The sequence below is a fragment of the Phalacrocorax aristotelis genome, chromosome 3 (genome assembly GCF_949628215.1).
Source record: "Phalacrocorax aristotelis chromosome 3, bGulAri2.1, whole genome shotgun sequence".
Lineage (NCBI taxonomy): Eukaryota > Metazoa > Chordata > Aves > Suliformes > Phalacrocoracidae > Phalacrocorax > Phalacrocorax aristotelis.
The window spans coordinates 17,437,660-17,463,232 of NC_134278.1; the positions used below are offsets into that span (position 1 = coordinate 17,437,660).

Here is a 25,573-nt window from a genome sequence, read left to right on the forward strand (position 1 = left end):
GTATGTGAAATGCGCAGGGCCTGGGGAGCACCAGCTCCTCGGGCACACTGCCCCGTCACCCCGGGCACGGGGGCAGGTGCAGCCACGGTAACTTGGAAATGGCTTTTGAGAACCTGCAGCTGGGGAAAACTCCCAGTGCCGGGCGCGGCGCCCCGTGCCATCCTGCCGCCCCCTCCCCGGGCCGCGGCGCAGCGGGAGGGGCGGCAGGCCGCGCCGGGCCCCCCTCCTCCCCGGCCGCGGGAAGGCGGACTTCGCCCCCCGCAGCCGCCCCGGAGCCGGCCGTGCCCGCTCCTCCCGCCCCGCCCGGGCCACCTCAGGTGCAGCCGGGCCGGGCTCGCCGCCCCGCTCCCGCCCGAAGGGCCGCCGTGCTGCGCGGCGGGACCGCGTCATTCCGCTGCCCCGCCGCCACCACCTCGGCCGGCGCCTCCCATCCGGGAGCTCCCGGCCGCCCCCGCACCGCCCCGGGCCGGGCCGCGGCCGGGCCCGGCTGCCGGGGAACGGGAGCAGGGGGGCGGCGGGGGATGGGGGGGGGGGTTGTAGCAGCATCACCATGGCGACAGTGACGTCATCTCACCCTGGATCTAATTGGAGGAAACCCCGTGGCCCCAGCCGCAGCCCACGGGCCAACCGAGCTTGTGCCCTGCCCGCGCTCGCCCCCGCGGCGGCGCGCTCCTTTCCGATTGGTCGGCGGAGGGCGGAGGGGCGGAGCCGGGCCGGCAGGCGGGCTGCGATTGGCGGCGTGGGCGCGGGCCGAGCAGCGGGTAGGCTTGTCCGTGCCAACGCCCTTTAGCGCTGCCTCTCGCCGGAGACGGGAGCAGCTCTTTCTCTCCGCCACAGCCCCGAGCGAGGCAGCCCATCGGGTGCCGCCCGCCGCCCGGCCTAGCGCAGCGGACTCAGGTGAGCGCGATGCCGCGTCCCGGCGGCGGGGGCGGGTCCCGCTCCCCCACCCGCCCGCCCGTTGCCGCCGCTCTGCCGCCGCCGCCGCCTCGTCCTCCATTTTGTGATGGCGGCGTGGAGCGCTCGGCGGCCGCGGGGAGTGAGAGGCGCAGCCAGGCAGGCCGCCATTTCGCTTCCCCTTTCTGCCCCGCCGCCGCGGGGGGAAGCGCCCATCGCCCCCCCTCCCTCCCCGGCGCCCCCCGCCCTCCCCGGGAACGCGGCCGCCACCAGCCCCCCGCCCTCCCTGGGGCCCAGACCCCGCCCACCGCCGGGCCGGGGCCGTGGCCGCCGCGCCCCCCGCCGACCGCCGTCCCGGGGCTGGGGCCGCGGCCACTCCCGCCGGGGGCAGGCCCCGGGCCCCGCCGCGCCCCGCCGCCAGGAGGCGAAGCCGGCCTGGTCTCCGGGCCGCCCCGCCCCGGTCGCCCCGGGCTGCCCCGGCCCCGTGGAGCGCGGGTGCCCGGGGGAGGCGGGTCCCGAGCCCGCTCCGCTGGCCCCGGGGATTAACCCCTTCCTTGCCTCCCCAGGGACCAGTTTCTCTCCCTCCCTTCGTTATTTATATTTTTTCCTGCCTGCCCCGGCTTTGGCGTGAGCCTTTCCTCGGTTCTCGCCTTACAGGACTTGTGGCACATGGGGGAAGGGCTTTGGTCAAGGCTCCCCAGGTTCGGTGTTGACGGGCCTCCTTCTCCAGGTCGCCGATAGGCAGTGTATTAGTACATTCACGTAAGGCAAGGAAGAAAAGCAGGGTGAGGACAAAAAGTCTGCTTTCATGGAAAAATAGCTATTTCCAGCGCTTGGTCTTACGGCTGTCGTCCCTTGGCTAGTGCCAAGCGTGCCTTCCTCAGTTGGGTTTCTAGGTCATGGCTTCCCTGGGGGTGGACCCTTGAGATGAGTGCCTCTCCCCTTAGCCCTGTGCGGAAAGGCAGGATGCTGTAGCCCGTCTCCCCACAAGAAACACCTAGAGATGGGGAAGGGGAGACGAGGCTTTCTGTGATCCTTGCTTTTGGTGGGTTGCAAGGGGTGGCATAAGGTCATGTTCTGTAGTGTTTTACCCTAGCGTCATGGTTACCATCTTCTTTCTGGCAGGTTTTGAGGTGTGTGCTTGTGTCGATAGCGTGACATCCCCAGCTTCTCCTGCTTTTGCTACTATACTGCTCTTGCCCCACTGCCAGCCACCATGGATAAGACCGAGTTGATCCAGAAAGCCAAGCTGGCTGAGCAAGCTGAGCGCTACGATGATATGGCCACCTGCATGAAGGCAGTAACTGAGCAAGGTGCTGAGCTGTCCAACGAGGAGCGCAACCTGCTCTCAGTGGCCTACAAGAACGTAGTGGGGGGACGGCGCTCTGCCTGGAGGGTCATCTCTAGCATTGAGCAGAAGACGGACACCAGTGACAAGAAGATGCAGCTTATCAAGGACTATCGGGAGAAGGTGGAGTCTGAGCTCAGGTCCATCTGCACCACTGTGCTGGTGAGTGGGGACTTTTTTTTTCTTCCTTTTTTTTTTTTTTTTTTAAGGGAAAGAAGTACGGTATTCATGTGTGCTGCTCTACTGGGGAGTAAGACTGGGAACTTGACTAGGGAATATTGTACAAAGTATGGTGCTGGGGTAGGGGAAGTCAGCGCAGTAACTTCTGCAACTCTTATGTGAGTTACTGTGAGGAGGAAGATCATCTGCACTATGCTATGGGCCCCGTATGTGTGGAGGTATTTGAGATACACACTCGAAATTCAGTGTGTATTTGGAGTACATTTTTGGATGGAGTGATCCATGTGCAGTATTGCGCTAGGTAATTGCAGAGATGTTGAAAATTTAGCCTCGTGCCTGTTTGCTATGGTTAGTAAGCTTATCTATTCATAAAGTAAGCTGGAAAGAAAATGAGAAAACAGCTTTATTTTTTTCAGATCAGAGCTAATAAGCTGTTAAAAGCATTTAAAGTAACTGGGTGTGCATTTTGTTTACTTCTCATGAAGAAAAATACTCTCAAGGGGTCTTTGAGAGACACTTTGAGGATTTTTTGTTAATATAAAATATGATTTTATGAAGCAAGACACCTATATTGAAGGTAGGAGATGGAGACGTAGAAATTGGCTTTGTCATATTCAAGCTGACTTCTCAGGGGAATCTTTAAGATGAATTTGAAGTAATTATGGAATAATGTAAAGCTAAGGTGTGAAGACTGGCATGACACCTCAAGCCCAGGAATACATTTCTGTACAGGCAGCAGAATTCCAGATGCTATCAATAGCGAAACTGTGCTGCACTGTAGTGGGAGCTGAAGAGATGTGTGCCAGCACCGTGCAGGCTGCAGGACCCTGTTCTACATGACCAGGGAGCTGTGGCTGCAGGAAGCTGCATGTGTGTAATGCAGTAGTAATTGTGTGGCTGATAATCTTCAGTGGTTTATTTGTTCCCCTTATTTACTTTTTTTTTTTTGGTGTCTGGTATTGCTAAAATGAGAACAGGAAGAAGCAAGTCTATAAGGAAATAAACAATTTTGAGGTAAATGTATCCTAGATTGGTTTAGGAGGCCCAAATTTAAAGCTGACTGGTTTGGAAGGAACTGAATTTGCTCCTTGATTAAGTGTTCTGGCTCATGTACAAAGGAATACTTCTTTGGATTGTGCTGAAAATACCTATGTGCTTCCTTGCATGCTGCTGTCTAGGGTTTTGGGTTTTTTTTTTTTTTTATTTTTTTACTTTTATTACCTAAATCAGTCAAAATGAGTTACCTTTGCTTGAAAATCACTTAACTGATTCATTAAGCTAATATATTAATTCCTTAACGCATTTAAGAGTCCATGTCTTCCAAATAAGCTGTTTCTACCATTACCTGGGTAGTTAAGTTGTAAAACTTTCACCTTTGTGAAAATGATGTGACTTGTGTACGGCACTGATTCCCATTTCCTGTGGCAACGGTTTCACTAGAACCTGTGTGACAAGAGTGCCAGCATTCGTGCTGTTGTCACTCCTCTTGAGCTCCTCTACTCGGTGCCCCAGTTCAGAACTAACTTCTTGGGTCCTCAACATAAAGCTCACTCCTCAGACTTTTTAATCTCGCTCAGTCCTTCTACCAAATCTAGTTCCTGTGTCTGGTTGCTGTGCCATTGTGACAAGGAGCTTGTGCTTCCCCAGGGAGATTGAACATCTCTGAACAATAAAGCCATTTCATGCAGAGTCTATACTGAAATTATTCCAGTTGCATCAGATGGTGAACAGCAGGTAGTCTGGTAGCTGTGCTGACACAAACCTCTGATGTAGGGAAAACAAGCTCTTCTTGCGCTAGCTGAATTTTTCTCTGTATTCTAGTCTTTCTCTGTTCTCAGCAATGGCCTGGTTGGCTACTCTCCCCTTCTCGCCTGGAAGGCAGCAGGAAGTAGCAGAGACCGAAACCTACAGCTGTGCATGCTTTTCCTGTTCTGCTCTGCTGGCAAAGTTGTGCTTTCCTTTGGTAGGAGATGTCAGCTATCTGCTGCAAGCCTTCTGTTTTTTACTCTTCCTTTGAGGGCCGTGTGCAGTTACGTTCTGCTCTGCTTCTCTGCCTTTCCTCCTCCATCTACTACTCCTATGATCCATGAGTCAGCATCTGAGAGGTTGGAACTCTCAGTGTGCAGGCACTACAAAGAACGGGGTTCCTAAAGCTGAGCCACAAAGTGGTTTTGACTCCTTCTTCTTTGTATGATAATTTCTTTTTACTAATACTATAATAACTGCTTGTAGCTTTTTTAGATCTCTTCAGTTGAATCTCAGAGATGCTTTTTTTAATTGTAGGAAGGCAGCTAAACTGAAAACTGCTGGCAAGTAGTGTGGAAAGGTTGCTTGTCGTCTGGAGTATTTGGATTTAGCTAGGGTGGATGTGTTGGGTGGAGTGTGACTGCTGTTAGTCATACTACTAACATTTTTTTTCAGAAGGTTTATTTTTTATTACTGGTATGGCACAGCTTTTCAAAATGAAGCGTATCTGCTGTTGTAGAAACCTTAATTTAGAAATCCTTGTGCTAACATTACAAAATACTGCAATTTTTTTTATTAAAAAGGCAACAATGCTGAATCTGCAATTACATCAAAAAAAAGTAAAGAATGCCTCAAGCCAATTAAGTAAGGTATTTTTAGGGTGTGGTTTGATAAGGAACTTAATTGGGATGCTTGTACTCTAGTGGTGATTAAATTTATGTTGAGATCTATGTAGATAGATAAAGACATAAATAAAAATAAAACTTTTACTAATTAGTGTACAACCACCATCAGTGGTCACAGTAAGATATTCCATCTCATGCCAAGCAGCGAAGACATTTCTTTAACCGCCTGTCTTGCAAGTAGGAGTAGATGTGACCTGAACCCTTTTTAGCTGTTAATTTTATGACTGGTCTTTCAGGTGAGAATGGCCCTTTAACAAAGAAACGGTATGACTTTGTCAGACAACTTGCACAAATGTTTTATTTGAAAGGTATGCTAGGAGGTTTTATTGAAGCCCCTGTATTGATTAATTATTTGGTAATATAGAGAATTAATGTTGAATCACGCCTTATGAATCATAGTCGAAACTGTTCTTGAAACTCTCTTGTACTTTATTAAAGAAAGAGGTTGGTAACTTAACTTTTTTTCAAGGTAAAGGTGAACTATTCTGTTTCATATACTGTCTGAGCACAAAGTTCATGTTTATATTCTCTGAGTGGTTTCAAGAAAGGGATACTAGATAATGTAGAAGGGATGGGTGTAGCAGCAAGTTTCACATAATTAGTGAAATAATGTGTGAAACTTCAAGGATGGAATGTAGAATATAAGACTAATGCTTTAATATATATACACCCTGCTGTTTAGTGACATCAGATTTTCAAAAAGGTGACTTTTGAATTGGAACTTCTCTGGGGGAGCAGATCAAACTGCTGGGTTCTTTGAGAGTCTAAGTCCCTTTGCATAGTGATAACTTGTGTTGCATTCAAGCTCCTTGGTCCTTTAGAGAGAGAGCTAGTGTAAAGGAAGGAAGGTCATCAGCCCTTGCTTGGAAGCAGTTCACTCTTCACCTGCAACTTGAACATTCTTCCTTGTGCATTTGGTAGTGCTTCACATATGTTCAGTTTGTAGGTCCTGATGTTGGAGCTCTTCATAGAGCAATAGAGGTGAGATTTGATAACAACTTGTCCACAGTTTAAAACTTGTTGAAGATGGAATGGCTAAAATCATTAGGGCTTGGAAACAACTGTATCTTCATGGTTACTTACTCCTTATGTCTCTAGCTGGAACTTAAAAGTTTATTTTAATAGGTGCTTTTTAAAGTTTTTGCATTGAAAACTTACATATATGAGGCTTTTCAGTTGTTTCCAGACATCTGCTTTTATTATGCCCTCTGTCAGCAGTTTTACATCACTCTGTCAGCCCCATGTTGGCCAGTTTTTCTAGAAATAAGTGAAGGCATCATGAACCTCTAAAACTGACCAACAGTGACACTACTTGTGCTGTTGATTCTTTTCTGTGCCCTGCAGCAGTGCCTGCAGTGAAATAGTCTTGAGCTGTAAGGTGTATCTTGTTTCAATTTTTACTGTCTTAACGTTGAGAGTATGTTTGTAAGTGTTTGATCTGTGAGACTGCAGTGTTAATTGTTGAAAGCATGTATTAGTGTGTTGCTCTTGCCAGCTCCCCCTTCCTTCCTTCTTCCCCCCTCCCCCCCTGCCAGGTTGCAAAGTTGTTACTACTTCTGCTTTGCATAATTAAGAAAAAATAAATGCTAATAAAAACAAGGGTAGAAATCTATGTCCACTTCTGATTTTTATCCATTTTGTAGATCTAGTTCTAAAGCTAATAACTTAAAAATAAACAAACCAAAAATCCCAGTCCTAGAAGGTAATGTTCAGAGCAGCTTTTTTCAACAGCACAAGTTCATAGCTTCAGGGACAATGAAGTTGGTATTTTCTTGCAGTAGCAAGTAGATTCCTCGTGTCACCTAAAATATCTGCTGTCAGATAATGAATAAGCTTTGACCATAGCCCTGTTTTTTTCCCTTCTGTTACCTTTGGCCTACAGAAAATGGAAATCTTTTTTTTTTTTTTTTAATACATGCCATGTGCAATAAACTTTGATGCCAACAGAAAGTTGGCAGATTCGGTAAGTATCAACTTGATGCTGCTGTATAAACAATTTACTAGAGATGCATGTCTTGTCAATCCTTTTTGTCTGCTTTCCTATTTCCTGTGAAGGGCCAGAGATTATGCAGTGTTGTAGAGGTGAAATGAGCATCTGAGTAGAAGGATATTAGTCTTTTGACATTGGAGGCTAATAGGATGCAGTTTTACTCTGAAGGTCAGTTGTAATAATCACATTAACACTACTTTTGGACTTGAATTAGTTGTCCCCATAGTGGTTGGGACAGTGTTTAAAGTATTGGTTTTGCCTTTTGTAAATTAAAGCAAATGCTATTGACTCATCCTTTTTAAGTAACTTGACTAAAAGGAATAGCTACTTTATGACTGAAAGCCAGACCTTAGGTTGGGAATGTTACTTCTTGGCAAATCCAGAATTGCGGAGTGAATGTTAAATGAATGTTTTAATTTGGAGTAACAGTCATCTTTCTGATAAAAGGTAAGATGTGGGGAGACAGCTGATTCTCCTTTGTGTTCTTAGCACAACTTCTAGCAAATGTCAGTGTGTTTGCGATAAGAATTGTGGAACTTAATGCATGAATCTTTTCTAGTTTAAGATTCTTGAAATTTAAATTCATGATCTGAACTTGACTTATTCATAGCTGTACCTTCTCTTCTTACATCAGTTTTTGCCCTTTGTTAGAATCTGCTGCTGGAACACTACACTTCTGCACAAGGAAAACTGAATCCATTTCTAAGAAAGGACTCCCACTTGCAGAAACAAAGCCTGCAATGCCCTGAGGTTCTTGAAGTGGCTGAAAACTGTTAAAGCCTAACTACAAATAGTTCAAGGGATTCTGATGGTAGCTGGTGCCTCCATCCCATGCAGTCATTGCTTGCTGCCACCTCCCCCTGCAACTGGGTCCTGAATTTCTAAAACATACAGGCAAGCTAGTGAAGGATACAAGGTAAACAGCAGCAAGGTATTCTGTCTGAGGTTCTGAAAACTTGCGCCACTGTGTTGTGTGTGCAGTGTCATTTCCTTTTTTAGAAGCTGCTGGGGTGAGTTTAGATCACTGATGTGATTTGCATGGATATCTCCATGTTGAGGTAAAGCTGAAAATAGGGTTGACATTTCAGTTGAAAGTAGAAAAGCCTGAAGATCAATGGCTTGTCTGTTCTTAAGCTTCTAAGAAATTACTACCAGAGAATTGCATTTATGCAAAGTCATAGCTCCTAACAGGTGTGAAAGGCCTGTCCTGAATGTTAACATCCTGTGAGAAGCAGGATGTGGAGTAACTGAAAATACACAATTGTAATACCGATTCAGGTGACCAGCTGTTGAGAAAGATGAAGCTTTGGCTGCCCCAATCTCCAGTGTCAAACCCATTTTTTAAAGAGGTTAAGCTATACATTAACCAGACTGGTTGTAGTCAAGGCTATTAAAGCTTTGTCTGTACTATACCTCAGTCCACTTGTGCATCTAAAATTATTAAATTTCCCAGAGGACATTTACTGGTTTGGTGCGCTTGAGAAAGTAGGATGTGCTCACTAGGTAGAACTGGACAACAAAGGCACAAATTCTGGTTTTCTGCTAATGCAGTGAAGCTTTTAACAGATTTTGCAAGTCACTGTCATGCTTACCTGCTAGACAGTTGTCTCGCAGGCATTTCTACTTCCTTAGATACGAATACGATAGATGCTTCTTGGAAGTAAAACATAGAAGCCTGTACATCAGAGAGAGAAAACTTGGTGAGGAAAGCACACACTCGAGCTTGAAGGTTATTAGTGGTTGATTTCTTTGTGATGGCACAAATAGGGGTTGTTTAGCACATTATTAAAGCAGTAGGTTGGACCAATTTCTGTATGGGCGCAGAAGCTTGGTGTTCTGTTTTCAGTAATGGAGAATACTTGGTTTTCAGAGGAAGGTAGTGAGGAAAGTGGTAGGGGGAGGGCTGGTAAAAGCACATGGATATACTTTTCTTTGTAATTTTGGTAGGTGAAGGTGTGTGCTTGATTAATCAATGTTTTCTTATATCTTACTCCTTTTTTAGTTTTATGTTCTTGGTCTTTGGGAATGATGGGCCTAGTGCCCCTAGGTGTTACTTGCTGTTTGTGTTTTAAGTGCTTTTTTACTTGACAATAAACTTGAAGCTAATTTTATCACAGACTAACTAGGTAAGGTAAGTAAGACTGTTCTTGAACACGGCGTTTGTGGCACTTACTCCATATACCTCTACCGAGTTCATTGGCCAGATGTTTACGGGTTCCTCCTCATCCTTTCTGCTTCCCAGGGTGCTGGAACCAACATCAGAATATTCCAGCTAAGCACACAGCTGACTTGTAAGATTGTAATTTGCTAGTTCCCTCTGTACATCTGAGTAACAGTTCATGTGAACGGGGTGCTTAGACAGAGGAGGCAGTAAAAATAATAGAAGTGCCAAGTTTCACATCCTGTGGTTCTGTGCACCCACCAAAACATCAGATATAAAGACCTATGAACTAGAAAGTCCTAAATTAGCTTTGATTTTTCCTTGTGCCTTTTTCTTAATTTGTTAAAGGAATCGAGGATTTGATTCACCAGTTTCTGATATTGATAAAGGTTTATTCCTTGCCCTAGCAATCTTTATTCTGTCCTTTAATTTATACAATCCATCCACTGAAGTAGTTGGATAATAGGGTTCATGTTAGGCTCTGGAAACAAAGCTTTCTACTTGCTCTGGGAATAAATTTTCTAAATACGCTACATACAGTCTTATCAGACTGACAGCCTCATTTTTCCTGGATAAAACTTCTTCAGGAAGTTCTGTTGTGAAGTTGAAAACATTTCACAAAATTCTTGTAAGCAGAAATTGTTTTAAATGGAAGTAGGTAGCAGGGCCTTAGTGAGAAAGTCAAGGCTCACTTGCTTTGAGAAATTTTTATAACAAGGTTATCTGAAGTGGTGGCTTCCAGTTTTTGTGACTTAAAGGTTAGACTTCATTGTTGTAGGTTGTCTCGTTTGGGGAATAACAAATTACTGGCACACTCCTAATAGACTGAATGAAATAATACATGGCTGGGTTTCCTTCAAGGTGAAGTTGGACAATGCAAACAGCTCTTCCAGCCACACTAAGCAATGGGAAGAAAGTGCATCTGTTTCGTTACCTCTCTGGATTTCGATGATTGTAGGGCCCCCAAACAGAGAGCAGAACTGAAACAAGTAAAACTTCTAGGCCCCCCAGAGTTTGTTTATTATCATGCAAGGCTGGCTTTAAAAAAATCAGTTATTTGCACAAGGGCAACGTACCTTCAACCCACGTAACCCCTCTGTGCTGCTGTTCGTTTTAAGTATTGTTAGTCTAGATATATCTCAGCCAGTCATTTAGTCATGCCTTCAGGGCTTTTGTAGCTGCAGAGCATAGAAGTATTTTTAAATGCAAATCTTGACTTTTTTTGATTCTGTCATATTATGGAAGGTCACAAATAGAGGACGTTGGAAGAAACTTTTAAGTAGTCAGGATTCTGAAAGGAAGAATTTTATGTCAGTAAAGCATTTTTACTAAGAGGAAAATAACACTTGAAGTATTTTGAGGAATTAGAAATATGGAAAATGCAGTCATGGAAGAATGTTAGAATCAATTTGAGATAAATCTGTCTGATACCAAAAAAATTTTCCTGAAAGCTTTTGGCTGTGTTGTATGGCCATTAGTTCAGCAAAAACTGCTAATTATTGAAAGGGGGAATGACTTGGGGCGAGTTGTTTTTTTTTTTTTTTTTTTTTTTGCTTGGGTTTTTTGTTTGGTGTTTTAAGCCTCACTTCTACATTTGGTGGGAGAAACTGGAAAAGTTCAGGCTCTTTCATAAAAACTTGAATAATTCTTTGACTTTCACTGTATTGTTCGTTTTTTGTTTTTTTTTTTTTCTGATTAAAACCTATAGAAAGGAGAACTTGCATTTCCACACACTTCTGGTTCCTGGCTTACACAGTTCTTTGGGGACCACAGAACTTCTAACTTCTTGTTTTAGGAGAAATGTAAGCAGTGAATGTAGATCCTAGATGAAATTAATCTCAACCCCAGGTGGGAACAGTGTGGGCAGATGTGCTGCAGCTCAGGCTTCCAATGCATCTGTTAAGTGGGATTCCAGATACTTCATTCGGGGCCAATCCTAAATATTGACTGCCAGTTTTTAGAACTATGTAGACAAAGACTCAGAACCAAATGGAAAAGACGAATTAGGTCACCCTCTCCATTTCCATGCCAGGTACGTTTGTCTCGGCTTTTGACAGTGCTTTGTCAGGTCATTTTAAGATCATGCCATTACTGGAAAGGCATTCACATATTTTCCTCAATATATAAACTGAAATACTAATGGTCTTAAGGGGTCTATATGAAAACTATTTAATGTTCTCCCGAAAGGAGCTGATGCATAGAGCTTGAATCCAGAAGGATGAAGAACTTATTTCTGCTGAACTACACTTTTGAGAGTAAAGTGATCTTACTGTTGCAGTAGGGGACTCTCCCTTTCCTGTCAAGAAAACAACTACTGAATGTTAAAACACACTTAGGTTGCAGTGAGTCATACTGTGGACTTTGGAATGACTGATTATACTTGAAATAATTGGTATTAAGACTTCTCAACTTACTAGATGATTAAAACAGGCAGTCATTTGTGAGTAGAAGCCTTATTGAAAGGTCTGAGCCTACACCAGTCATCTGTGCTGTCAAACACTTAGGCACATTTCATGTGTTTAAATTCACATTTAACAATTATATTAAGGGAATATGTTGGTCTGAGCTGCCTCACCAACTTCTTAGCTTTACTTTTAGACCGCATTTAGGGCGGAAACTGTTTCCCTGTATGCTGCTTGTAGGTGTGTTTTCTCATATTGGAGCTGGATGGGCCTTCAGAAATAGTTGAGGTTGAAGAATTTTTCCAAGTATTTTGCATGCTGCAGCCGTGGCTGAATTTATGTAGTGTCACACACATCGCATAGTGTGCCTGCTGGATGCAAGCTGCTCATCTTCTAGATGGGACTGTGACGTGGTGAGTTGACTTGCTAAAAAAAGTGGTGTTGATGTGCACTCTGTGCATGTGCATTATTTTTAAGGAACCTTGTCTCAAAATAGGTTTATTTTGAAACAGTTTCTTCACTTGCATGTGATGATTTGGTTCTGTGGGGTTTGGTGGATAAGTGTATGCTGTTGTAGGCAAGTACAATGTTAAGTAATAAGAGTTACTTGCTGTCACCCGTGTAACATCTGTTCTGGTGGCTAGCTTCAATACTCCATTTAAAAAAAGACCCACAACAAAAAAAACCCGAAGCACTTAAAAGCTCAAAATAGGGAACATTCAGTATTGGCTCAGGAAGGGAAGGAACACCTAGGAAACAGCAATAAAACTCAATCCAGTCTGTGTAAGACCTGTGAAAATCAGTACCCCATGGAATGGTAGCACTGCCTTGCTGGCAGGCCTGATGGGCACTTGGACAGCAGAGAGCTTCTGAGCAGTTGATTTGAAGTTCAAGCTGGTCTGTTTTTTTTTTTTTCTTAACATTGAGCTTTTTTCAATATGTGGTGAGGAGGAATATATAATTTTTTTTATATAACATACATTCATATTGATTAGTTTGGTCTTGCATCAAAAAAGAGTTATACTATAAAAAAGAGTAATACAGTAATTTACAACTACCTGAAAGGAGGCTGTAGCAAGGTGGATGTTGATCTCTTCTCCCAGATCACTACTGATAGAACAGGAGGGAACGGCTTCAAGCTGTGTCAGGGGAGGTTTAGATTGGATATTAGGAAGAATTTCTTTACTGAGAGAGCAGCCAGGCATTGGAAGAGGCTGCCCAGAGAGGTGGTGGAGTCACCATCCCTGGAGGCATTTAAAAGATGTGTATATGTGGCACTTCAGGGCATGGTTTAGGAGACATGGTAGTGTTGGGTTGACAGTTGGACTTGATGATCCTAGAGGTCTTTTCCAACCTTAATGATTCTGTGATTCTATGATTCTGTTGTATTTTTTTTTCTTTAGATGCTTTTTGTGTCATATGGGTTACAGCCCAGCAGAGGTCTGTGTCTTAAATTAAAACCTGCAAATACAAGTTATGTCCCACAAACTGTTACAATGTTTGCTTTTAAAGAATAACATTTAAAATCATAGCCTAAAAGCTGAAGATTATGTTGGAATAGGGGTTTTAAACAAGTTACAGTAAGATATATGGGCCTTAGGCCCAAGAATATTGCTGAAACAGTCTGACTTAATCAAGCTTTATATAGACTGTATTCACAAAACTCCGTGCCAGCAATTTTGAACATTGGCGCACTCTTCCTTGCTAAAGATCATGCAGCAACTTAACCAGTTTATATTTATGGGGGCAAACTTTTGGAAAGCATTGCTGCTTACGATGGTTGCTTTTATGTTGGCTTTCTTCCTTCTGGTGGAGCAAAAATAATGATATACCGAGTTGGTGAGAAATGCAAATGGCAATGTAGATCAGTCTTTTAATAGCATAACATTAAATAACTTGGTGCTGGTGATGTGACCCAAACATGTCATAGGTGTTGATGTCTGAGTGATGGTGGCATTGTAAATGTTTTGAGTTACTTCAGTTCACCACATTGAGAACTTCTGTGGGTACCTAGACATATGATATCTTTACTTGCCTTGAAAATTGACTTTAAACTACTTGTGATCAGTAGGTAATCTCTGGAGCTGACCTGTTTCATGTTCATCCTCTGGTATTGAACAGATAAGTGTGAAAAATATATCTGTTAGCTAATGGTACTGGAATATATGCAAAGACTTATGTATTTGCTTTTCTTATTGAAGTCCAATGCTAAATGGGGCAAGTGCTGAAGGCAGCTCAAAGGTCAATTTGATATTCAAGATTGTTTTGAATTAATCTTTGGTGTGAAGATTCTTTATAGCTGAATACGTGGGAAGAGAGAACAGCACAGATCAGATAATGGTGGTGTTTTTCTGCCACTTGAACCTACCACATAGTTAAATAGTACAGAAAGTATTTAGTGTACTCTGCAGTTGAACTTGATGTCTCAGTCAGGCTTGCTTTTTAAAATAGGCTTAGATGTGGGAGTTTGGTGGGACTTTCTGTTGTGATGTCAGCTTTTAAAAGAGGGAGTTGTCATGAAAACAGGTGACAGAAGGCACATGCGGAGTGGGACTGATACACGAGTTGCAGGGGACGTGCGTGTGGTGTATTTAAGGAGAGGCTGGCTGGATGCATACACAACAAACAATTACGAAGGAGCTGTGTCTTCAGGGAGCTTCTGTGTCTGTATCAGGCACTCCAAGTATGGCTGGCATATTCATTCAGAGCTTGCTTTTCATAAAGCTGAAATAATGGGGAAGTGATGAGAGCAGGTGAATTAAACTTAATATTTCTGGCTCAGGTTAACTGTGATGGTCTGATACTATAACCGCAAGTTCAACCCTTGTTCCTGCTTAAGCAGAGGGGAAAGGACAGTTAGTCAGTTTTGAAAGAAAGTAAAACTGGAGAAGGATCCAAAAGGCAATTGAAATATAACTTTCTCTTGGCATTAAAGGAATAAATCTGCTGATGGAGAGAAAAATTTAAAAAAATTTCAACTTTAAAGGGGGAAGAAGTGGATTGCTGCCAGGCTCCTAGCTTGCTCCCCATGGCTCCTTCAGGCAGTTGTGATGTGTTCCAGGGACCAGTACCCCTTTGTTGCTGGCATCGCTTCAATTGATAAATAAGCTTGCCTTCTGTAAAAGGGGAAAAGAATATCATATGTAAGATATGATGCTTTTAGGATGGCAAGAGGGTAGAAATAAATTGAGGTGGATGAGCAATGCTAATGAGAGGTGGTGTGGGAAATCCTGTCACGCTACAGGAGGGCCAGCAGACCACTTGAGAATAATGTATCTGTGTGTGGGAAGTAGCAGATACCAACCACAAACTGTCACAGTGCAAGCCTGTTCTAATCCGACCACACCGGGACACAAAGGGTCTGACTTGAGGACAGACCTCTGAGTCTTCATACTGCTAGTGGTTCTGAGAGTCACCCACTAAGAGGGCAGGCCTGTGGCCAGCACCTCGAATGTTGTGTGGCTTCTCGTGGCAGCGTCTGAGGTATGTTTGATGTTGTAGAGCATGTAATTGCTGGTTGTTCAGGTCTTGGTTTAGAAGGTGGTAAGAACAGTCACAGTTCTTAATGATGGTGGCAACTGTATTTTGATCCAAAACTTTCTCTGACCAAAAAAAAAGTGATGGGCATGTTCGCTGTATGTGAAAATGGGTGGCAGTCTACTGTATTGGCTGGCTTCATCACTGAGTCATACCTGTGGTGGTACCTGACTCTCTGTAGGTAAAACTGATCATAGTAAATGTTGAAGTTGGCTGAGGTGTGCTTCATTGCTCAGGCTGCCTGTATTCATTTTACTTACTATCAGCTGATGTTTAAAATGAGGCTTCCTGGCTAATTGGTGTCTGATGGAAAGGTAGAAAAGCCCAAGTGGGGAGGGAGAGAGGACAGATATAGGAAATCTTGAGTTCTCATGGCTATTACTGACTCACAACAGTGTAAAGTAAATCATTTAGCTTATTGTGCTGTCTGCTCTCACTGCCCTGCCAACCTTTTGTCTGTTAGAGGGAGGGTGAGATGCCTTCCAAGAAATGATGATGATGTCCTGAGATGAATGGCTCGCTAAGAGTATCAAATACATTATTGATTTGAAAGATAATGTCTGGATAGATCAATAATTAGATTTACTCAAAGTCTATTTGTATTCCGTTCTATCCTACATAATTCATACATGAGATCTTGTTCCATTTAAGGCTATTTAAAAAAAAAAAAAACTAAACCAAAACAAAAAACCCAAAACCGGATACGTGAAGTCCAGAATGAGGACGCTCCACCCTAGCAGATAGAGGCGCAGACTTCTCACTTCCCATGTGCTGTGGCAAGGATTAGGAGGCCCTCGAGTTGAACTGGGGGTGAGACCTGCTTGGGCAGCTCAGCTCCGCCAACCTAGTGTGTTGTGAGTGCCTAGGAAATAAAGCAGTGTAAATAACCCGCTCCTTGCTGTCTGAAAAACAAGAGTTCCTTCCCAACATGCACTTTTTTCTCTAAGTTTCTCAGAAATCTGCACAGATCCACTGTTTTGCAAACCTGCATAGTGAAGGCAGCACTTCCAGGATGCACTGACACACAGGCTGCAGCGCTACATACTTGCAGTAGGGCTGGGGCCGGGACAGAATCCTTTTGTGCTCCTGGAAGGAGGATGGCCTACCAAAAAAAAAAACCCACCCCCAAAAAAAGAACAACCCAAAGTGGGCATGAATGCCCTTGGGAATGTAGGTTTGAAGCTCAGTTTAAATTAGACACCCTAAAGCTCTCCTGTAAACACTATTTAGCATACAGTAGATTCCAGGGTGTTAGTATCCTTAAGTTTTAAGCAAGCCACATCAGTTACACATGGTGCTCTACTGCTCGAGCTGCCTCCAAAGACAGAATTTGGAATAAGATCAGTAATTTTTTTGCATACTAAGTTTACAATAAATTCTTAGGTTTTGGAAGGCATGAAAGAAAAATGCCTGTTTGTTCCCATGTTGATGTAGTTGCAACATCTTGAAAAGTTTTATTTCAGCATTTAAAAGAAAAATCAAAGATACAGTTTTGTCAAATCTGCTTTAAAGACCTATGCAACTTATCTTTCTTGGTTGTCTGGTCAGTGCTCCTTAGACTGTGGCATAGTTTTTTCACATCTAATCTGAGCACATGGATAAATCACATCTCTGCCACTTAATGCAGTCCTAACCTTGGGATGGCCTTTAGAGGCTGGTAGTTAACGCTTTGATCGTGACTGATTTAAGGAACCTTTCTAAGCGTAGGTGTATTATGTGTCAACTTTTATCATTCTGAGCAGTTTCTTGTAAAATCAAACTTCTGTGTTAAACTTGAGGTTACTGCATTGTCGTCTCTGAGACTTTGGTTTGTGTAGTGTTGTGCTTTTATGGCTGGCATTGACATCTGTCATAGGAGAAAAGCATCAGGAAAACATTGAGCCAAAATGTGAAGTTCTTCTTGTTGCAGAAACCTGTGGGGTGGGAATAACTCATTCTAAAATGGGAATGAGTCATGCAAAATAACGGTATTAATGTGGGGTTGTATTACCCATCTGCCTACTATGTCTTAACTCTTGTTTTGAAACATACCTAAGATTTTACTGCTTTCACCATAACACCAGTGAAGTGTACCATTCCACACGCTTGCTCAAGCCCTTGCATGCTTCACTGTGTTTAAAACTGTTAACACAAATTCCCTGCTTATCCCTGTGCCATACTAGCCAGTGTGTAGTCTTTGGCAGTGGTCTTCCAGCCTTGCAAAAAGTCCCAAAAATGTCTGTTTCTGATTCAGTAAGTGGAAGGATATGTCAGGCTTGGTATCATCTTACCCTCCTGCTGTTTTCTCTAGGGTGGTAATAAGAGTGCTTGTAACTCGTTATTATTTCTTAATGCCCTGGTAGGGGGAATCTCTGAAGGAAGCTTGTCTGTGGAGCTATATGCAATATTACATCCATGGCAAGCACACTGTGTGGATGCAAAAACGTGTGTTTTCACCCAATTGGAAGTCCCTTACCTCAGGTGTCTGTTTAAAGTAATTGCCAACACCTCAAATGGACTTGGAATGAGTAGCCACTTTCAGCTGTATTGCTCTGCTACTGTTCATTATTAAAGGAAGTAATAATGGTATGGTGGTATGCATAGGGAGTAGGTTTATGTCTAAAATTAGCTCGTTTTGATTATAATGCTACAGTTGCTAATTAAAATGTTACGGTATTTTTGCCCTGAAAGGTTACAGTTCCTTAAACATTTTCTTTGTAGCTGCGTCATGAATTTGGATACGTGTTCTTGTAACCAATCTGACTTAACTAGCCACAGTTTGCAAGCTTTGTGGAAACTTTTGGCTGGTTTTATGACCGGTTTATTTTCCAAGTAACTGAATGCAGATCTTTATCAATTAAATTCTTAGTGTGAAATTGCTCTGAGTCTTGTGAGGTTTCCTTGAGTCTATTGGAGCTTATTCACATCTTCCGTCAACTCCAGAGAACATGGGCTGGTTGTGGTAATTAGTTGGGTAAAATAGCCGAGGCTCAGGGACAAGGTGGTCAGCCAGAAGCTGCTTGCTCTCTCCTTGTCAGTTCTCTGAAGCGCCCCCTTTGCTGGGGGGAAAATGCTGTACTACTTTCACCCTCACCCTTATCCTGGAAGGGCTAGGAGGCCTTGCAGCCTTGGAGAGACTTATCTGCTCTTGCTGGAGGCTTGTAAACCTTTCGCTGTCCCTCTGGTTATCAGATAGGAGAGCTGTGAAGAAGGGATTGATGTTAGCCACAGCTCAGAGTGTGCTGGAGAGCACTGTATAGCTCTTCCCATTCCTAAGAGCAGCAGGGCAGGCACAAAGGATGCCTCCCTGCTATGCTGGAGCAGGTGTTACTTTACAGCCTTGCAAAGGGCTGGTACAGTTTGGTGGGGCTGGCTACCGACTAGATGTGTTCAAATCCTTAGATCTCTCTGGTAGGCGGGTTGGAGATTCCTTATTACAAGTCTAACACATGCAATTTATAAAAAAAAATAGTAGAGCTGTTTTTCTTGTGAAGTGGGAATAGGTTCTTATTTATAAATGACTTTGAAACTTTCTGCAGTGTTTCATTTTTCCAGTAAAAGCTTACTCATTTGTAACAACGTTTTTGAAGTGAGAAGTACATATCCTGAAACTAAACTTTGTCCTGAAACCATATGCCAGTAAACCTTTTCTTGTTACTTTTTCTGCAGTCCGATAGGATGGCTGACTGATCATCTTAATATGGTCTCTAGCTTTGTGCCTGTAGACAGTTTGTTTAAATATGCATGCATCTATCTAAAATGCACTTAAAACCCCCTTTTTCCTCATAGCAAACATTTGAGTCCATCCAAACTTTCTGGAATGAGGAAAAATAGAATTGACTTAGTTGCAGCAGTGTATGTAATATGTCAATATCTGGTTTTGTTGTTGTTTCAGGAGCTGTTGGACAAATATTTAATAGCTAATGCAACTAATCCAGAGAGCAAGGTATTCTACCTGAAGATGAAGGGAGACTACTTCCGATACCTTGCTGAGGTTGCCTGTGGTGATGACAGAAAACGTAAGTACCGTGTGGTTTTTAGTTCTTTAATAGCTAGTGAACTTCAGTTTTGGACCATGAGCAAGGGAATAGTAAATGAAGTACACGTGCTGGTATCTTGCTCTGAATTCATGCGAGTTAGCTGAGTGGGAGTAAGTGTGTTTCAGTTGGAAATATCCAGTGTTCATATAGATGGAGAGTAAAATTCTGAATAGGCCTTAAGCATAGTATGTCAGGGAATTTTAGCTGGTGTTTCTGTCACCTATCCTAAACTTCGGGATAGTTGTTCCATGATGCTTATTCAGAGCTTCTGGAAAACAATTTAGGTGAAGGTCTGCTAACATACTTCATGTTTTTGTGTGTATTTCTTTACTCTTCCTCACCAACTTTATTTTAGTAAACAGACCTCTGCAACATTTTTTTACTCTGTGATGGAGTCCTGTTGATATGTAAGTTTTACAGGGTGAAGCAGACTTCATGGTGGTCACCTAAGCGACCTAAAGAAGCAACAAAATGACTGGGTCAGTACAGCCTCCAAAGGAGTGTGAGCTGTACTCTGAAATGGTTGATGTTCACAGGGGTAATACTGTCCCTGTAATTTTAGTTTGCCCTTTAGGATCAGGCAGAAAAGGCCTGGAAAACTTCACAGCTGGTACTGTCACTTGATACTGGGGATCCTGAGAATAAGGAATGTTCCTAGAAGTCAGAACATGTGCACAGGTGGTTGTAAGTGCCTCAGGAAGCTCTTCTGGGGAGGATTTTAACCCCCTATTCAGAGGATGTATTGAATTAAGTATTAGAACTGTCTTGCAAGGTGCCCAGATACTGTTGTGATGTTAAAAACTCTTGGTAGGGCATAGGCTGGTGATACATTTCTACACAACAAACTAAAATTAGTCCTGGAGTGATGCCGTGACACAGAAAGGAAATGGACTGTTGGAGTGGGCAGAGTGCTGAAGTGACTGTCCTTTTGGGCTGGGCACAGTCGGTATCTGAGGGGTTGGAGGGTTTAAACCGATTGAATTGCAAAGTGGGAGGGCAGAGCTGATAGTCACTTAAATAAAGGCTTTGTTAATCTCCTTGTACTGTAAGACCATTTAAGTTGAAAGATATACAAAATGGAGTAAAAGTCTTTGCATTGATGATGAGCTGCATTCAGAAATTCTTAACCCTTTGTCTGATTCGAATGGCAACAGCAGGTCCAAGTGTAGCAGAGACAACTTGTCTTTGGCTTTCACAAAGATAATCTGATTTATATTTTGTCTCAAGCAGCAGTCACAAATCTGTGGGCTTATCTGAGCAGAGAAATGCCAGCTTATCTGGGCTAAAAAGACTGCATTTAAAGTTATGCATGCTGATATGGGTGCTTACTGTAGAAGAGGGACTGATTAATAACCTTACTAGCAGATCTTAATGTTTTGCTGGGAAGTTATAGCTTAAGTGTATCACCATGTGAGAAGTCAAGTACAACATGTATGCAAACTTCTAGGAGTTTTACTTGAACCTCTTCTGATGTTCCACCTCTAAGCATCTGTTTATTTTCTTGGCTTCAAATATATTTTATATACTTACAAGCTATTTTATTCCTGCATTTGCTAGGTTTTTTTTTTCTCATCTTCCCAACATATTAATAGTGCATTAGCACACATTACAGTATAAATACTGAAAAACCCAAGTCTGTGTTGTGACTTTTGGATACTTAACAGTCTTTACTTACCAAACTCTTTTTTTCAAGCACTTTCTAGAGCAATTATGGTATTAGCTCCCTCAGAGACCTGCATTCTGAGTTCTGACAATGGCCTTTCTCTTCCTGTGGTCTCCTTCCATTCTGCAGGAATGTTTAGGGTGACTGTTGGCCCTTTGGTTGTCTGTCAGAAGAGAATCTGGACTGGACTATATGTAGCACTCTTCAAGTACTTTTACTCTGGCCTGGTAGCCTCCTTTCTCTCTGGTATTTCTCCCAGTTATTTTGGGCATGACCTTGCGTGTGTTTATCTTGACCTGTCTACACCCAATTTCTGGAGGCAGACTTCCAGTTTTTCAGGAACATGCACTAAATGCCTTCCAAACTTCCTCAAGAACAAGTAGGGCTATACAGACAGTAGCCGCCTTTATTCTGCGCACCTGCCTCACATGAGCATGTCCATCCTGTGTGAGGAATGAAGCAGGAGTTGTGTAGAAAAAGTAATGCACAATTGGTTTTTTGTACCTAAAGTATCAAAAGCCACTGAGGTAATATAGTCATCTTGGATGTTTGTATTTACTGACTTCTCTGTGTTTATCTGTCTCTTTAATACCTTTGCTCTGTAGTAGCTTAACTTGCTCCCTGTGTTTTGTCAGTGTGGCAGCTGTACTTAAAATGGGTTTAAAATCATTACCTTGATTAAAGTAAGTGCAGCATTTCGCTAAGAGCAGGCTTAAACAGAGGACTGTTCAGTCTCCTACTAATGGAGTACTTAAGTTTGGTTGGGGTTTGTTTTTGTTTTTTGTTTTGTTTTGTTTTTAAGATATGACTGCTTAACGTTTCTCATTCTTTCAACAGAAACAATAGAAAACTCACAGGGAGCTTATCAGGAGGCATTTGATATCAGCAAGAAGGAGATGCAGCCAACACATCCAATTCGCTTGGGTCTAGCTCTTAACTTCTCTGTATTTTATTATGAGATTCTCAACAATCCCGAGCTTGCCTGCACACTGGCAAAGACAGTAAGTTACTTTTTTCTTCTGTATGCCTGCAGGGACAGTAGAAGAGAGTTTATGCTTAAAACAATATGAATTATTATTTCCTAGAGTTTATGCAGGAAATGATCCTATTTAATGTGTGCAGTTTCCAAGGTCATATCGTTAGTGGGATTAACGGGCTACAAGCAGGCTGTATTTACAATGTGACTTAAATTTTCAGCAACATGGCAAGCTTTTATTATGCCTTTATTATACTTCTGTTTCAGATAGAGCAATTCAGGTGTCACTAACTTCTAATGGTGATTTTTTTTTTTAAGCTACCTTTACTGATAGGTTTAGCTTCTGGTTGTTTAATGATCAGTTAATAGAAAGACTAAAGATGGTTTCATTATTCTAGGCGTTTGATGAGGCTATTGCAGAACTTGATACACTGAACGAAGACTCATACAAAGACAGTACTCTCATCATGCAGTTGCTTAGAGACAACCTAACAGTAAGTTACCTTTTTATGTGCTATCTGGTTCTGTAACCATGTATTTCCTTTGTGATGAAACAAAACCCTTATTTTGCTCTAGCGCAAAACATAGTGCGGATTCAGGCTATTTACCCTACTATACCATTTCATAACTTAGTCTGAATGTAGTGTAAGTTGATGTCAGCAACTTCATGCTGTGTAAACTAGAATAACAGCTTGATTATCTCACATTCCTCGGTGTTTGCTCGCTTTGTCAGTGGAGGGGGAGAAGGTGCATTCAGCAAACTTCACATATAAGATAGGAACAGGAGTCAAAAAATAGTATCAGGGATTCTTCCTCAAACTTTTTGATGACTACCTCAGAAACAAAACATCTTTCCTGTTGTACATCCAGTGCAGCCTGCTTTATTCAATTTCCTGACTATCATTTAAAGAAAAGATGTGGAATGTCAATGCATTAAGAACAAAATCAGGTGATGTTGGAGTACGTATTATAATGATTAACTGTTTAAGAAAAGTGCCTAATGGAACCACTAGGTACTATTAAAATATGTACCTAAGACAGTTTTTTAGGGAATATCCTCCCTGGATATTCACTGCATTTAAAATTACAGCACCATTTATTATTTTGCAACACTGCTTTGGTAGAAGAGTCTCTTATTAGCACTATAAAATGCTTAGCTTCAATAACCAAAATGTTAATCGTCGCTTTCAGGATTCAGACCACTGCTTTTGAAATCAATGTTACTCGTGACACTACCATTCAGACTTGTTGAATGATCTGGGATGGATGACGTAGCTCGCGATTAAGCACAAAAGCCTGGGCCTGTTTAGACTACTGTCTGCTCTGCCTTGCGTACCTGGGGTGCATAACTAGCTGTGCCCTGTGCGTGGGGGACTAGTTCCAATTACCTCTCTCTGAGCAAGTACTGGAAGCCGGGGTTGTGCAGCTCCAACACACTGGGACTTTGTAGACATCCTTATGTCTAAGCTGTCATCATGTCTGTACAGCCCGTAGTGATCCCTTTTTGGAAGTAAAGCTGCGCTTCTGAAAGCTGACACTGTTTTTCTTTTCTTTCTAGTTATGGACATCAGACAGTGCAGGAGAAGAATGTGATGCTGCAGAAGGTGCAGAAAACTAAACTGCACGTGGGGCGTCATTCTCCCTTCCCTTCTCAAGAAACCTTTTTACACGTCTCCATTCCTTATAGCTCCACTTGGATTTCCTATAGCAAAGAAAACCCATCCATGTGTATGGAAATCAATTTATAGTCTTTTCACACTGCAGCTTTGGGAAAACTCCATTCCTTGATTTGTGTTTGTCCTGGCCTTCCTGGTGTGCGGTTACTGCTGTAGAAAAGTATTAATAGCTTCATTTCATATAAACATAAGTAACTTCCAAACACTTATGTAGCGGACTAAAGTGTACCTGGTATTTAAAAACAAGTCTGAACCAGTTCCTGCCAGTTGACTGTGTTTTGTATGCAGTAAGATATGAAAATGTAGTTAATTGCAACTAAAGAGTGTTCCACATAGCTTTTAATTATCCACATTCCCTTCTTATTCTGCAGGGTTTCCTTTCCATAATTGACTTTCACATGCTACCATGTATTCTTTTCAGTAGGAATATGGAAGTATCAAGCAAGATCAAGTTGAGCATTTCTCATTTGGAAAATGACAAATTGAGTTGCTTCCTGTATCATGTAATACAGAAGCTTGTGTGTTCAAAAACAGGGGCTTCTCCCAATCTTCAGTTGCTGCTGTTTAAGTTGATATCCCTTCCCGATGGAAGTTCACTTACGCTCCTGCCTTTGTAGTCCTGGTATTCACTTTACTATGTATTAGAAGCAGCATGTTACTGCCGGAGTACAGGCAGTGCTTCTTGGCAGACTAAAGTGCATGTCATTTCTTAATACACTGGAATGGGAAAACCAATTGAAGTTCACATGTCCAAGTATAAAATTTAGTACTTTTCCATGCAGGTTTGTGCACATGTGAGAAGGTGTCAAGTTTGTCCAGTGATTGTTATTTAGAGAGTTTGGACCACTATTGTGTGTTGCTAATCATTGATTGTAGTCCCAAAAAAGCCTTGTGAAAATGTTATGCCCTCTGTAACAGCAAAGTAACATTAAATAAAACTACATTTTATAAACCACTTACTGTTGACTTGTAACAATTCCATGTAATCGCTTAAGGGCTAAACTGAAACGTAGGCATCTTGTGCTGGAAGTGTCTTTCTCAAATCTAGTGCATACTTTTAAAAAGTCTGCTCTTAAATGAAATCATTTCATCTTTGAACAATGTGCATTTTTTGAAAATATCCCAGATAACTTGCATAGGTAACCTGACATGTGGACTTCTTAGTAACTAAATATACTGAGCTAATGGCTTCACCTTAATAATGACCTAAGAAAAAATTGCCAATTTCTTGATACTCTTCCATGGCTTGCAAATTTTCTTATCTAAGTTATACTCTTCTTTTTTTGTAATCTCTTGGAATTCTCCGATCTGTCCTGCTGTGTTTTTTTGCTGATGGTCACCATTATTGTTACAGTATTCCAGCTACACTTTTAGAAACAGAGGAATTTGTTCTGCTCTGGAATGTTAGTTTGTGTGCTGCCACATCATAATCTGCTTTCTGTTGTTCTTAGACTGCTTTTAGTATTACTGTTTCCCCCAATTTTTGGAGCCTTTTGTAGTAATACGTTGCTCTGCTTTTTTGCCCCCTCCCTTAGTCACTTAAGATTTTTTTTTTGTCTTTCCTAAACCTCTACCTCTTAGTTTCCCATGTTGGTGGGTTTTTGAAAATATTTAACTCCTATTAGTGTCCTGGCTAGGCAGGATATGAAAAAGGACATATTACTCGTCCTTGCAGGCTTCTGATGGTACACCTTCCATGTTTGTGTTCATTCTTTGAGTGTGCACAATTGAGTGTTCCTACAATAAAACTGTTCAGATTATGTGCTTCAATTGACATGCATTGCTTTTTTTTTTTTTAAAAAACTGTATCAATTCCATTTTCTTCATGCAGTCACTTGGAATTGCTGTCAAAGTATTGTGTGGCAGGATTCTACATAAACTCATATGCTTCTTAACTGGTGTTTTGGTTTCATAATTTCTTCCCCTCCCCCATGCATTTCTTATTGAGCCTTTGTTTCACGAAGGGTTTTAACTCCAAAGAACTCTCGTTCTCCAGGAAGAAAGTTTCAGTGCTGAGGGTTAGCAGTCAGCTCTACCTGCTCATCAAAGATTTGCTTTTTTGCTGTCTTGCAGTAC

General features: G+C 42.3%; 1 protein-coding gene across 1 annotated transcript; it reads left to right on the forward strand.

Annotated features, from left to right (window-relative positions):
- Positions 1 to 716: 716 nt before the first annotated feature.
- YWHAQ (tyrosine 3-monooxygenase/tryptophan 5-monooxygenase activation protein theta) lies at positions 717 to 25,267 on the forward strand. The gene is made up of 6 exons (XM_075086842.1): positions 717 to 897; positions 2,020 to 2,404; positions 19,038 to 19,161; positions 21,683 to 21,846; positions 22,220 to 22,315; positions 23,380 to 25,267. The coding sequence occupies exons 2-6, from the start codon at positions 2,111 to 2,113 to the stop codon at positions 23,437 to 23,439; spliced, it is 738 nt and encodes a 245-aa protein (XP_074942943.1). The 5' UTR covers positions 717 to 897; positions 2,020 to 2,110; the 3' UTR covers positions 23,440 to 25,267.
- Positions 25,268 to 25,573: the final 306 nt, after the last annotated feature.